This window comes from Myotis brandtii, unplaced genomic scaffold (assembly GCF_000412655.1).
Source record: "Myotis brandtii unplaced genomic scaffold, ASM41265v1 scaffold311, whole genome shotgun sequence".
Classification (NCBI taxonomy): domain Eukaryota; kingdom Metazoa; phylum Chordata; class Mammalia; order Chiroptera; family Vespertilionidae; genus Myotis; species Myotis brandtii.
This window is the reverse complement of record NW_005361913.1, coordinates 4,469,320-4,482,116: the sequence shown is the minus strand read 5'-3', so window position 1 is coordinate 4,482,116 and position 12,797 is coordinate 4,469,320. Positions and strand designations below refer to the sequence as shown.

At 42.5% G+C, this 12,797-nt stretch overlaps 1 protein-coding gene and 1 long non-coding RNA gene across 4 annotated transcripts in view; one reads left to right on the top strand and one right to left on the bottom strand.

Moving 5' to 3' along the window:
* Positions 1–12,797, top strand: part of E2F3 (E2F transcription factor 3) — an 87,855-nt gene that overhangs the window by 65,795 nt on the left and 9,263 nt on the right. For 2 of the 3 annotated variants that reach the window (XM_014542685.1, XM_014542684.1), the window contains exons 2-4: positions 8,688–8,799; positions 10,003–10,222; positions 11,248–11,406. In XM_014542685.1, coding sequence (XP_014398171.1) covers positions 8,688–8,799; positions 10,003–10,222; positions 11,248–11,406 — 491 coding nt within the window. The remainder of the gene's footprint in view (positions 1–8,687; positions 8,800–10,002; positions 10,223–11,247; positions 11,407–12,797) is intronic. The other variant, XM_005869976.2, reaches the window with a different exon arrangement.
* Positions 8,806–12,797, bottom strand: part of LOC102260010 — a 77,013-nt gene continuing 73,021 nt past the window's right edge. Inside the window, exons 3-4 of the long non-coding RNA XR_313806.2 lie at positions 10,058–10,127; positions 8,806–9,422 (exon numbers count right to left, since the gene is read on the bottom strand). This is a non-coding gene — a long non-coding RNA (uncharacterized LOC102260010). The remainder of the gene's footprint in view (positions 9,423–10,057; positions 10,128–12,797) is intronic.

Genomic DNA, 12,797 nt, shown 5'->3' with positions numbered 1-12,797 from the left:
CATTTCATCTTGGTAACTGCAGACAGCAAAGGGGTTTGAACAGGCCTTCGACTTCCATATCCCATACGATGCAGTGTATGGCTAATTTGCCTACAAATGTCAGGTGGTCATAATAATTTGGCCCCTCAGTGTGTGTGTGTGTGTGTGTGTGTGTGTGTGTGTACACACACACACGAGACCCGGTACATGACATTTGTGCATTTGGGGGAGGGGGGTCCCTCAGCCCAGCCTGCGCCCTCTCGCAATCTCGGACCCCTCGGGGGATGTAGCAGTGTGCCAAGCGACAAGTTGCCAGGGAGGAGCCAGAACTGGGGCTGGGCGCCACTCACACTCATTCCGGCACACTGCGCCTGCTGCTGCCACTGGGTAATGCTGCCGCGGAGTTGGGAGAGGCTCCCGCCGCTGCAGCTGTGCTTGCCAGCTGTAAGCCTGGCTTCTGGCTGAGCAGCGCTCCCGCTGTGGGAGTGCACTGACCACAAAGGGGCAGCTCCTGCATTGAGTGTCTGCCCCCTAGTGTTCAGTGCGTGTCATAGCAACCAGTCGGCCGGTCGTAAGGGTCGCTTAGGCTTTTATATATATAGATAGACTAGAGGCCCAGTGCACGGATTCATGCACCGGTGGGGTCCCTCGGCCTAGCCTGTGGGTATCAGGTGGAAACCCGCAGTCCGACATCCCCCAAGGGGTCCCGGATTGCGAGAGGGTGCAGGCCAGGCTGAAGGACCCCACCGGTGCACAAATCCGTGCACTGTGCCTCTCGTAGTATATAGTCACAACTGGAAGCCAGGTATTCTTTTCTTAAAAAACTGCTTGTGCCCTAACCTACTGAGCCAATGGCCAGAATCCAAGAGAGATCCAGATGTGGCCTGGGCTCCCGCTGGAAATTTCTTTGGGTTATTTCACTAATGTGCTTAACCTGGTCTTCATTCCTTTTATTTAATTTTCATTTTCTTCTATTTCCCTTTTTCCTGTGTTCAAAATGCCTGTCTCATGTTTGGCTTTGGGACAGAAAGGTATCATATATCTAGCTCTTTCCCTTGCCCAGATCTCCTATTAACTGAGGTGAAGGGAGTTTATTTTAGTGTTCACAGTTTGTTAACCTACAGCAGGCCGGGCCTTTTTCTTGACTTACTTTTCTGGTGGCTCCGTTGAATGGTAGGTAAGAACACCACTTGCCTTCCCTCTGTGAGGCTGGGATGCTCTTTCTGGAGCACAGCCCATTTCTGTTGAACACATTAAATGGTACATAAGATTTTCAAGTCTAAAAGTAAATCACCAGACTTGTTTTGTTTAACCTCAAATGGAAATGATTTTGTGTTTTTTTGTTTGGTTTTGTTTCGTAAGCCAAATAACCCATGTGCACCTTAAAATAATTTAGAAATATAAAAAGCTAAGAAGAAAATAAAACCATAATCCTACCCAAAGATTAATACTCAAACTATTTGGTATGTATTCTTAATACCTATTTCTATGTATATAATTTCCCTACAAAAATATAGTTTTACTACTCATACCTGCTTTTTAAAAAACTTACGTATAGCTTTACATCAGTATTCATTGCATACTCTATTATATAAATGTACAATTACTTACTGAATTGTTATTCTGAGATTTTTGGACACATGTGGAAAAATGTAAATATTCAAAACACTGGCTGTGCTGTTTTTTTGATAGATAAACTCTAGCAACAACATTAATGTTCCCAGAATATACTTCAAGAAGTGGAATTGCCAGGATGAAAGGGATAAATGTAACGTGTATAGTCACATTACTTTTAAAAATACAAATACTACAGAATTATAAACATGAAATCAACACACATATTTTAGTTCTTAGAGATTATCTCCTCTAACAATTGATGTGGATCTTCCCAGACCTTTCTTCTAGATACAGAAAATTTTGTAGTGAGGTCTATACTTTTTTGTTTTTAATTTTTAAAAAATACTTTTTATTGATTTCAGAGAGGAAGGGAGAGGGAGAGAGAGATAGAAACATCAATGATGAGAGAGAATCATTGATCAGCTGCCTCCTGCACGCCCCCCACTGGGGATTGAGCCCGCAACCCAGGCATGTACCCCCTACCAGGCATGTACCCCCTACCCGGGACCTTTCAGTCCACAGACTGACGCTCTATCCACTGAGCCAAACCAGCCAGGGCAGGAGAGCTATAGTTTTAAAATTTTTTATCCCTGTGAGATCATATTATACATATCTTTATACAATTTTAACTTTTCCTCTTTATATTTTTTGAGAATATTTCCAAATACAAGGTGGGGCAAAAGTAGGTTTACAGTTGTTCATATGAAAAATAATACATTAATTAATAAATAATAATACAAGAATAAACTGTGTTTCACATGCAATTGTAAACCTACTTGTACCCCACTCTCTATAGAAATTAATCTTCAGGATATATAAATACATATACCTACCTACACACACACACACACACACACACACACACACACACACACATCTATATATATGAAAGGCTAATATGCTGTGTCCGACTGTTCGACTGGTAGCTATGACACGCAGTGACCACCAGGGGGTATACACTCAACGCACAGGCATGGAAACATGGAACAGACTAATGAATCTAGAGCAGGGGTGGGCAAACTTTTTGACTCGAGGGCCACAATGGGTTCTTAAACTGGACCAGAGGGCTGGAACAAAAGCATGGATGGAGTGTTTGTGTGAACTAATATAAATTCAAAGTAAACATCATTACATAAAAACGGGCCGGATCCGGCCCGCCGGCCATAGTTTGCCCACGGCTGATCTAGAGGGAGAGTGGGAAGAGATTAACCAAAGATCTTATGTGCATACTAGAGGCCTGGTGCACTGATTCGTGCACTGGTGGGATCCCTCGGCCTGGCCTGGCCTGCAGGGATCGAGCCAAATCTGTGCACTGGGCCTCTGACATCCCCTGAGGGGTCCCGGATTGCAAGAGTGCGCAGGCCAGGCACCAGGCCTTTAGTGTGTGTGTGTGTTGTTTGTTTTTTTTTTTTTTTTTTTTTTTTTTTTTTTAGTATTCCCTTTACATGTTGGTAACGTTGAAGTTTTGTGATTTACCTGCCAAGAGACTTTGGGAATTTATTTCTTGGTTCATTCAAAATAAATAAGTTAATTTGAATGAGTGCATGCCATATGCAAGGCTCTGGGGAAATTTAGCTGCTAAAGTCCTGAGCTTTTGGTCCAGGGAGAAAAACTGGAGCATGTGTTATGATTGGCAGCCCATAAGTTGCTATGACAGCAGAGGAGGGGCATCTCAATCAGACTAGGGAAGTGCTCACTAACAAATTATTTGAACAGACCTGGATTCAAATCTTGGTATGTGTGACTTATTAACGGAGGCTATAGGTAATCTTTAACTTACCTGCCTCAGTGCAAGATGGGTATATACTAGTAGTAACTACCCCACTATGCCATCATGAATATTAATTGGGAAAATTATAGAAGAGTGTTGAACATCCATTAGTAGGATTCTCGTTAAGTAAACAAGTCATTGTATAGTAATACAATATTATGCAGCTATGAAAAATAAGGTCATTTTAAGTATACTGATAGGAATCAAATCCTAAGATGTGTTGTAAGAATAGTATGTAGTTAGCTACCATTTGTGTAAAAATTTTCTAAAGGTGTGGTTGTGTATATTTAAAAAAAATTTTTTTAAGGCGTGGTATGTGTATTTACATAGACTATCTTAAACAAATGCCAAAGTAACTTAATAGTGTTTGTCTTTAAGGAAGGGAATTCGGGATTAAGATTAGGAGAAAAATATGCTTTCTGTGTATACCCAGTTGTGTTGTTTGAGTTACAATGTGCATTTATTTATAAAGGAGAGGTTTTTTTTAAAATAATGAAAAGTTTTTTAAAATACAATCATAAAGTAAGATGGTATCAATATAATAAATTCTTCAAATATTTTTAATATGTTTTTATTGATTTTAAAGGGAGGGAGAGAACTAGAAACTTCAGTGATGAGAGAGAATCATTGATTGGCTGCCTCATGTACGCCTCCTACTGGGGATCAAGCACACAACCCTGGGCATGTGCCCTGACTGGGAATTGAACCGAGACCTGGTTCATGGGTTGACTCTCAACCACTGAGCCACACAGGCTGGGCTCAAATATTTTTTACAATCGTTTTTATAAAGTGGCTATAAGCATGGACTTTGGTGTAGGCATACTTACTGGCTGTGGGATCTTAGAAAAGTTATTTAAACACTCTAAACCTTAGTTTTCTCCTGTAAAATAGGAGATAATAGAAACTACCTTATGAGGTTGTGTGAAAATGAGATAACGCAATCATTTGGAAAGCAATTAACATGGTGCATGAAATACTATAAGCACTCAAATGTTCATTGTGTTATAGTTAATACTAAAGAGCCATGTCTATGTGGACTCTTGGTTGCCAGTGGTAGTGATCTGACTCAGTTGTCCTCTAACAAAAAAGGGAGTTTGTTGGCTCACAGAAGTGAAAGCCTACAGTAGGACTGCTTTTCAGCATGGTTGTATCTAGCACCTCCCTCAAAGGTGTTGGGACTCAGCCTCTTTCCAGGTCTTAACTCTGCTTTCTTCTCTGTTGGCTCAGTTGCCAAGTAGTTCCAGGCTTACACCCTACTGCCTAATAACTCCCAGTGTAAAGAACCCCGTACTTTTCAACAAAAATCCCAGGATTGACTGATTCATCCTCTTTGTTCATGGGCCCATCCCCAAACTAGTCACCTTAGTTAAGGGTGCACTTAGTTAACATGGGCCCATCCCCAAACTAGTCACCTTAGTTAAGGGACTGGAATGCACTGATTGGCAGGCCCAGATTACAGTCCTCACCTTTGTAACCTGGATGGCAAGGGTCAGTTTAAGATGTTGAGCAATAGTAATAAACCTTTTGTTTTCAGGCTTGGAGACATAGAAACCTTCCTCGGCAACAACAACAATAGGGGCAATAAATTCGGGGCAGATTGAAACTGGATGTTCCCCACAGCCCACTGCTTGGCTGCCTGACCATTAATCCTGTTATTTTCATATATGTGTTTTCAGAAAGGCTTAACGGTGCCACTGTTCGTTACTGAGGAATGTGATCTAAGTTGGAGCTGAGATCCCAGGCAGGTGCCATGTGGGTGGTCTGCACAGCATCTCTCATGTCCAACTTTGACTCCTGCTTAAGCCCAAATGGCTGGGCCTTCTGTTGAGCACCAGAAAGATTAGTTGCTTGACTAGTAGGGGGCATGTAATATGAAAATCTGTTTATAAACAGGGTAACTCTCAGTTCAGCAAGATGTTCACACTAAGAGCAACCAAAACTTGAGATGAGCCCTGGCTGGTGTAGCTCAGTTGGTTGGAGTGTCATCCCGTGCACCAAAAGGTTGCTGATTCAATTCCCGGTCAGGGCACATACCTAGGTTGTTGGTTTGACCCCTGGTCTGGGGGAGGCAACCAATCTATGATTCTCTCCCATCGGTGTTTCTCTCTCCCTCTCCCTCTCTCTAAAATCAATAAGCTTTTTTTTTTTTTTTTTAAATAAGATTGAGAATAGATTTTAATCTGCCCTGGTGCTCAGCCCAGAGCCAGGGGGTATAGGCAGAGACTACCCCCACTGTTTAAATCCTCCTGTCTAGTTTTTGGTTTGTTTTTTTGTTTGTCTTACCAAGCGTGTGTGCTTGAGTTTGATAAGTTAAAGTAATGCCACTCCAGCATGTGTAAAAATTATTAGCCTTTCCCCAAAGAGTCCAGTTATTACGCCCATCCTCTGATCTAGGACCTGCAAGTACTGTGTCCTCGCAAGTCCAGTTCAACTCCCGCTCACTGAACAGTGGGGGAGAGGTAGCAGGGAAGCCCAACAGAAACATCCATTTGGAAAAGGAAAGGAATACGCAGTGGTTGCCTCCTGTAGCACATCGTGTCCTCAGCAGGAATGCTGGCACTTGGAGACTTGGTGGAGACGTGGCTTGCTTGGGTCAATACGGTCACCTCGATTTCTACCCTCTCAAACAAAGCTCGGGTCTTGTTGGTGTAGATTTATACGCTTCAGTGGTTGATTGTCTTGGAGGCTGAGACCTCATAGGCCTTTGCTTTCTAGATGTAGAGATTCTCTGGCCATACAAGTACCTTTAAAATGGAGATTTTTCTGTCTAGTTACTAGTATTTAGATTTGGTGAACTCTGACATTCGGTGCTTGGTGACCAGGACACATCACGAGTAGTCCTGGTTCATAAAGTTCCATCTCGGTTTCTAGCCCACAGTTTACTGCTTCCATAGGCCTTTGGCAAAAGTAATATTCCCCAGGCTGCTGGCCAGTGGTGGGCCCCTCTTGTGAGGATTCGGGAGAATACGGCCTTAGGGGCACACGAGTTCCAGGCCCCAAATGCTTTTCCCACTTGCCTTCCTTCTGTGGACTTTAGCATGGACAGAGAACATAGCTCTCTATCTTGGATTAGTTTCTATGGAGAAAAATGGCCTCCATGGCAACACTCTTCTCTACTTTTAGGTAAGCCAGCCTCGAATGAAGTGACCGACACAACTGCCACTCCAACAGTTTTGCCAGCCCCACCAGACTCAGTTAATCCCACAGGCTATTGCTTACACCACACTTTCAGGTTCTCAACTCAAAGTGCTTTAAGCAAAAAGGAAATTTTATTGACTAATGTAACTGAAGAGTCTGGGGCCCCTTTCCCTCCATCTCTCCACTCTGCTCTCCCCTGCGTTCTCAACTCAAAGTGCTTTAAGCAAAAAGGAAATTTTCTTGACTAATGTAATTGAAGAGTCTGGGGCCCTTTCCCTCCATCTCTCCACTCTGCTCTCCCCTGCAGGGCCTCCATTCTCGGGTAGCTTCTGGCTTCCAGCTTATCAGCTTTACCGGGAAGATACCCCCCTTCTTGCCAGCAGCTCCAGAAAAAAAAAGCCTAGAGTTGGCCTTGGCTCACCCAGCTTTGGTCATGTGCCACCCTAACCAGCCACTGTGGGTAAAGGGAAGAGGGAAGGGAGAACGGACCACAGTGACTGACCAGACCTGTGTGCACTTAGGCTGGGTAGGGGGGTACTCCCCAAAGAACAATCAGGGGGCATTTGCCTGGTGAAGAGGGAATTTTCCTGGGCCAAACATAATAACAGGCCCACACAAGGATTGGACAGTATTTGGGAGGGGGAAATCAGTTTGAAAAAACAAATTTGTGAATTGTCATTCTTAGGACTTTAGAGTAATGTTTAGCCAATAGAAAGGTAATCTGTGCCACTAAACTAAGCCACGTAGTAAAAAAATAGAGAGGAAAGAGGTGAAATAATAACTTTAATTCTATCTTATTTTATAAAACCAAAATACTATCAATTTAAAGTCATAAATTTTAAAATTAAAATATTTTACCGTTTTTTTGTACTGTCTTCAAAATCCAATGTGCATTTTATTTCTCCAAAGACATATCTTTTTTTAAAGATATGTTTTTATTGATTTTTTTAGAGGGAGAGGGAGAAACACTGATCAGCTACTTCCTGCTACTGGGGATCAAACCTGCAATCCAGGCATGCACCCTGACTGGGAATTGAACCAGTGACCTTTTGGTGCATGGGACAACGCTCAACCAAGTGAGCCATGTGTGGCTAGTTGCTTACTGTAGTGAACAATACAAACTGCTGAACATTCATAGAGAAGCTGAATATTTATCATCAGCCGATAAATTATTACTTCCATTTCTGTGTCATGGGAAGTTATTTTGAAATTGTGAATCCCACATTAGAAGAACCTGTCCTAAAATAAACCTAAATACACATTGCTGTGTATAGTGTATTGTTGGGGCCACTTCTGTCTGAAACACCCATCACATCCATACAGTTAATACTCAACAATGATTTCTTTAATTCTCTGCTCTTGTGGACTCTATGCCTTAGGTAGAGTATCTTCCTTACCTCTGTTCTCTAAGTCCAGTGCCCAGTACATAGAAGATACTAAGTGGGTAATTTTAAAGTGAAATGAATATAAATTTAAAACTTTTATGAGGACTTCTCATTTAAATGCCAGGTTTAGTGACTAAATGGCGGAAATAATACCACTTGAAGCCCAAGATTGAGTATTGGCAATATTTGTTATTGTGATGAATGACCATCTGTAGTCTGTGACCAGTTGTGTTACCACAATCACTTAGAGATTGAAGACCTATAGAAACCCAGGCTCTGTGCTGAGCACTAGGTATATACAAAGATAAATGGGAAACAGTCCCTGCCTGAAAGGAAATGAGAAACAGATTAGTAAAATAACTCCTATATCTAATAAGTGTTATGATGCACATAAACACAGGGTGTTTGGGGAAGCACAACAAAGGGGTCCAACCCAGGTCAGAGATGGAGAGAGGCAGCAAAGGCTCACTGGGGGAAAGTTATTTCAGTTCCATGGTGCCTGCTGGATTCTCAGTATCTAGCCCCGTGCCTGGCACATGTGTTGGATCAGTGAATAAATGAACAACGTGGTGCCTGGATCTAATCCTAAAGGACTGCCGGATTTGTCCGTCTGAGTGTGTACGGATGATCCTTGCAGATGAAGAGAGAGCTTGGGGAGTGGCGAGACCCTGAGCGAGCGGAGCCAAGGTGTGCGAGCAGGCACGAGGCTGCAGCACTGGGCAGGGGCCAGATCCCACACAGCCTCACTTGTGATTGTCCATGTGACCGGGACGAATGATTGTACTTTCTTATTCCAGGCCAAGCGAAGGCTGGAGCTAGGAGAAAGCGGTCATCAGTACCTCTCAGATGGTTTAAAAACCCCAAAGGGCAAAGGGAGAGCTGCACTGCGAAGTCCAGACAGTCCCAAAAGTAAGGATTCTTTCATCTCTGATTCTCTGTGGTGTGGGCTCCCAACTTTCAAAGCTTGCGGCTGGAAGGGTGCCAAGGTGTGAGAAACTTTGGCATGTTTTGTTCTTTGTCATTTCTTTCTGTGCCTATCCAAAAAGTAAATACAGTGTCTGCAGACACCCAGCGAAAGGTTTACAGAGTCACTCCAGTGCCTAAATACTGACCTAAGGGGAGGCCTCTTGAAATATGTGCAGTTTCATTTTTCAACTTGGAATATAAGCTCCTTGTTCCGTTCTATAATCAAATTTAATTTTAACCTTCTTTAACGGACATTATTTCAGAGACTGAGGCTAAGTGGGTGTAGACGAACTGTGCCAGAGTCACAAATGTCTGTGTCGGTCTAAATCTCTAGCTCAACATAAAGCAGCATAAGAATTGGTTGAGCCCAATGAATTGCTGCTAGTTTTCCTTTCCGTTGATATGATCATTGTTTCTTCTGGGAGAGAGGAAAGTAGGTCGGAGATGGCTAGCCAGTCCTTTATGTCTCTGGCCTCGTTAGACTTTGTTCTCACCTTTCCTGTAGTTTTTGTATTAGAAAATCCACAGATTGTGTGTACTGCTACATTAAATCCTTGACCTGTGACCTGTAAGAGAATAGGCACAATATTAAATAAGAAATTTTATTCAAGTGGGATAGGGAGACGATTGAAAGACACGTCCAGGGTCCAGAAAGTCTTCATCCAAATGAAGCATCATCGGATACATTGGTGAACAAGTTACAGACACACACAACCCGGGAGCCTGAAAGGCCAGCTGAAGTGGGTCTGTCTGAGCCCGGCACGAAATGCTGGGGAGATGCGTCACCTGTCCCCATGGGGTTAGACTCCACGTGTGCTGATCCCATGGGGCTACAGCACTTTCTCATTCGTTCATCAGACATTTTTGAGCACCTACTGTGTGTGGGATACTTTACTAGCTCCAGGGAATAGGATGAACCAAAGTAGAAACCACTGAGAAATTCACAAACAGGAATTTTAACTGTCCCTTCCTTTTCTAATAAAGCAGTTTCATAGCTTTCTACGTAACTTGACAGAAATGGCTTTGCTTCTGATACTAATACTTGGGCTGCAGTGGGAGATGGGGCTTGCTCAACTGCAAAGAAACCCCTCATTTCTTTACCTTCCCCCCTACCCCCCACCCGCTTGGTTTTTGTTTTTCTTTAAGCTCCAAAATCTCCCTCAGAAAAAACACGGTATGATACATCACTTGGTCTGCTCACCAAGAAGTTCATTCAGCTCCTGAGCCAGTCACCTGATGGGGTCTTGGATTTGAACAAGGCAGCAGAGGTGCTGAAAGTGCAAAAGAGAAGGATTTATGATATCACCAATGTACTGGAAGGCATCCACCTCATTAAGAAGAAGTCTAAAAACAACGTGCAATGGATGTGAGTATGAGTCGCACCCCCACCCCATTCCCTGGCTCTGATGGGGGTCCATTCAAACATTGAGCTTCCTCTCCATCCTAACTTTCACATTCATGCCCACACTTCATTTTTTTTGTTCTACTCTCTTCTCTCACCTCCTGTCTCTCCTTCCTCAACTCCTTAGCCACAAGTTCAAAGTCTCTTTAGGAAGAGACCTATTTAGATACTGTCCGAGATAAAAAAGAGTTTCTATTTCATTAGCTATAAGCAAGGAGGTCCTGGGATTAATTAGGGTCCTGTAGGTGTAAAGTAGGATGCTGTTCATTTGATACGGTGAAGTCCATGTGTGTAATCTCATAAATGCTTGCACATGTCCTAACTCCAACAGGAATTTGGAAATTAACTATGGCTGTGTATTAACATATCTCAGTATACACAGTCACCAACTATCTTTATCCATGGTTCTCACAGCAGATTAACTCACTTTTTGAATAAATTAAGGCAAGTATCAAATGTCTCAGTTCCTGTATCTGTTTTCTTAACCTGCTTTTCTTTTTTATATGTTGGCATAAGACCCCCAGAAATTACCAAGGCCTTTTGTGCTTGTTGGATGATGTTTTGTTGAATTTTGAATCATTCTATCTTTTCTTTCAAATTGTTCTATCTTTCTGTGTTTTCCTACCTGCTTTCCACCTCCCACCCCACCCCCACCCCTGGGAGGCATGTGGCAGGAAGGAGCTGCCTCTTTGCCCTATGAATTTGAGCCTTCTGCAGACACAGACCTCCTCTGTAGGAAAGAAAGCTGAAATAGTAGTGGTTTTTCACTTAATCTCTATGGTATGAAAAGTGAAGGACTATACGTATAAAAAATATATATGTATAAATGTTCTAATTTTAACACTTGGCAAACAAGCACTGGGACCTCCTATGTCAAGAAAGGGACACTCCCCCAAAGGATCATTTCTCCCTGCCCGCCCTTGCTTGTTCATTCCCCTCCTCCCGCTGGCCTCTCCATAGCCATGAAGAGTCTGTGTTTGGGTTTCTAGGGGCTGCAGTCTGTCTGAGGATGGGGGCATGCTGGCCCAGTGTCAAGGCCTGTCAAAGGAAGTGACCGAGCTCAGTCAGGAAGAGAAGAAATTAGATGAACTGATCCAAAGCTGCACCCTGGACCTCAAACTGTTAACCGAGGATTCAGAGAATCAAAGATATCCTTTGTGCCACCTGGTCATTGGGGGTTAGTGCTTTCTAGACTATTTCCAGAGTTGACAATCTGACTATTATGCACAAGGTAGACTTTTACTTTGGTTTTATGCACATGCGTGGGGTGTGTGTGTGTGTGTGTGTGTGAACCCACTTTGTATTAGAAGTCAGTAGTTATGGAAAGATAATCATCTATTATGTCTATTTTACAGCAAGGAGGGAACTTTTTAAATTCATGTGTGGTTGATACATATGGTACACTCATTGCGTAAGGCAACACTATTATAGGATACGAATGGTGTCAATATTAATATTAATGACAACATTCCACAGATTCATCTTTGGCTTCCCAGATTTTGGGTGGGTGTTAGCTGTCACTGTTGGGGTTCTCACATTCTACTTTCTTTTCATCAGCTATTGGAGCAATTGAATTTGTTGAATCTGTCTGATTGAGCTATATAGCTGAAGAAATTGAGTATAAAAAATTATTCTATAAGTTTTAGAGAGCATTAGGCTGATTCACAACACCAGAAACTAATTTCAGAAGAACCACAAGGCCCAAGAAATCTCAATATATTTGTTCATCTGCAAACAGTAGTTCTTGGAAATAAAAATATAGAAAGCCAATTTCTGTTCTCTGTAGGCTAACAGTCTGGTGACCATCTCAGTACAGCTTACTGTTCATCATCTCACGTCAGACAAAAGATTAGGGAGATTGCTTCATTGTTTCGGCAAGAAGATTTTTCAATGTTCTCAGTTATTAGTAGAAGACAAATGCAATATTTTAAATTACCCCATCTCTAATTTTAGTTCCAGACTTCGATTATTCCACATTTACCTTTGTGAGACAGGAAATAAAATGTGTCCTGCCCACGTTCTTCTCGTGTCTCCTCTCCAATAGGCTTTCCCTTAGAGGGTGTAGGACATTTACTTTCCAATTCAGGTAATTTTTTTGAAACAGCAATTGTTTATTTCTTTTTGACCAAAAGATTAACCTTGTCAGCTGATGATTAGTGATATGGAGAAAGAGTTGTGCTGATATGAACCCCTAATGGTGGCCAGAGTGGGCTGACAGGGGAAGAAGCAAGAATGGCTGTCGGGCTCTTTCACTCATTGTTTAGTTGGGAGCCCCAGCGAGGAGATGTGGCAGTTACAAATGACTGGCAGCTTGTAGCTTATGGCATTGTCACCTACATTAGCTTTCTCTGCAGCCTTTGTTGCAGGGAATGAAAGCTACCTTGCAGGGGGCTGCTAACCCAAGAAGCAAATTCAGGAGGGAGCCACCGTGGAAGCACTTTTAAGTTTATAAGATTAGAGAATATGTTTGCACCATTTATTTCCATTTGCCATTCAGTTCCAAATTTGGTACAGCTTTTTCACAAATGTGTTGAAATTT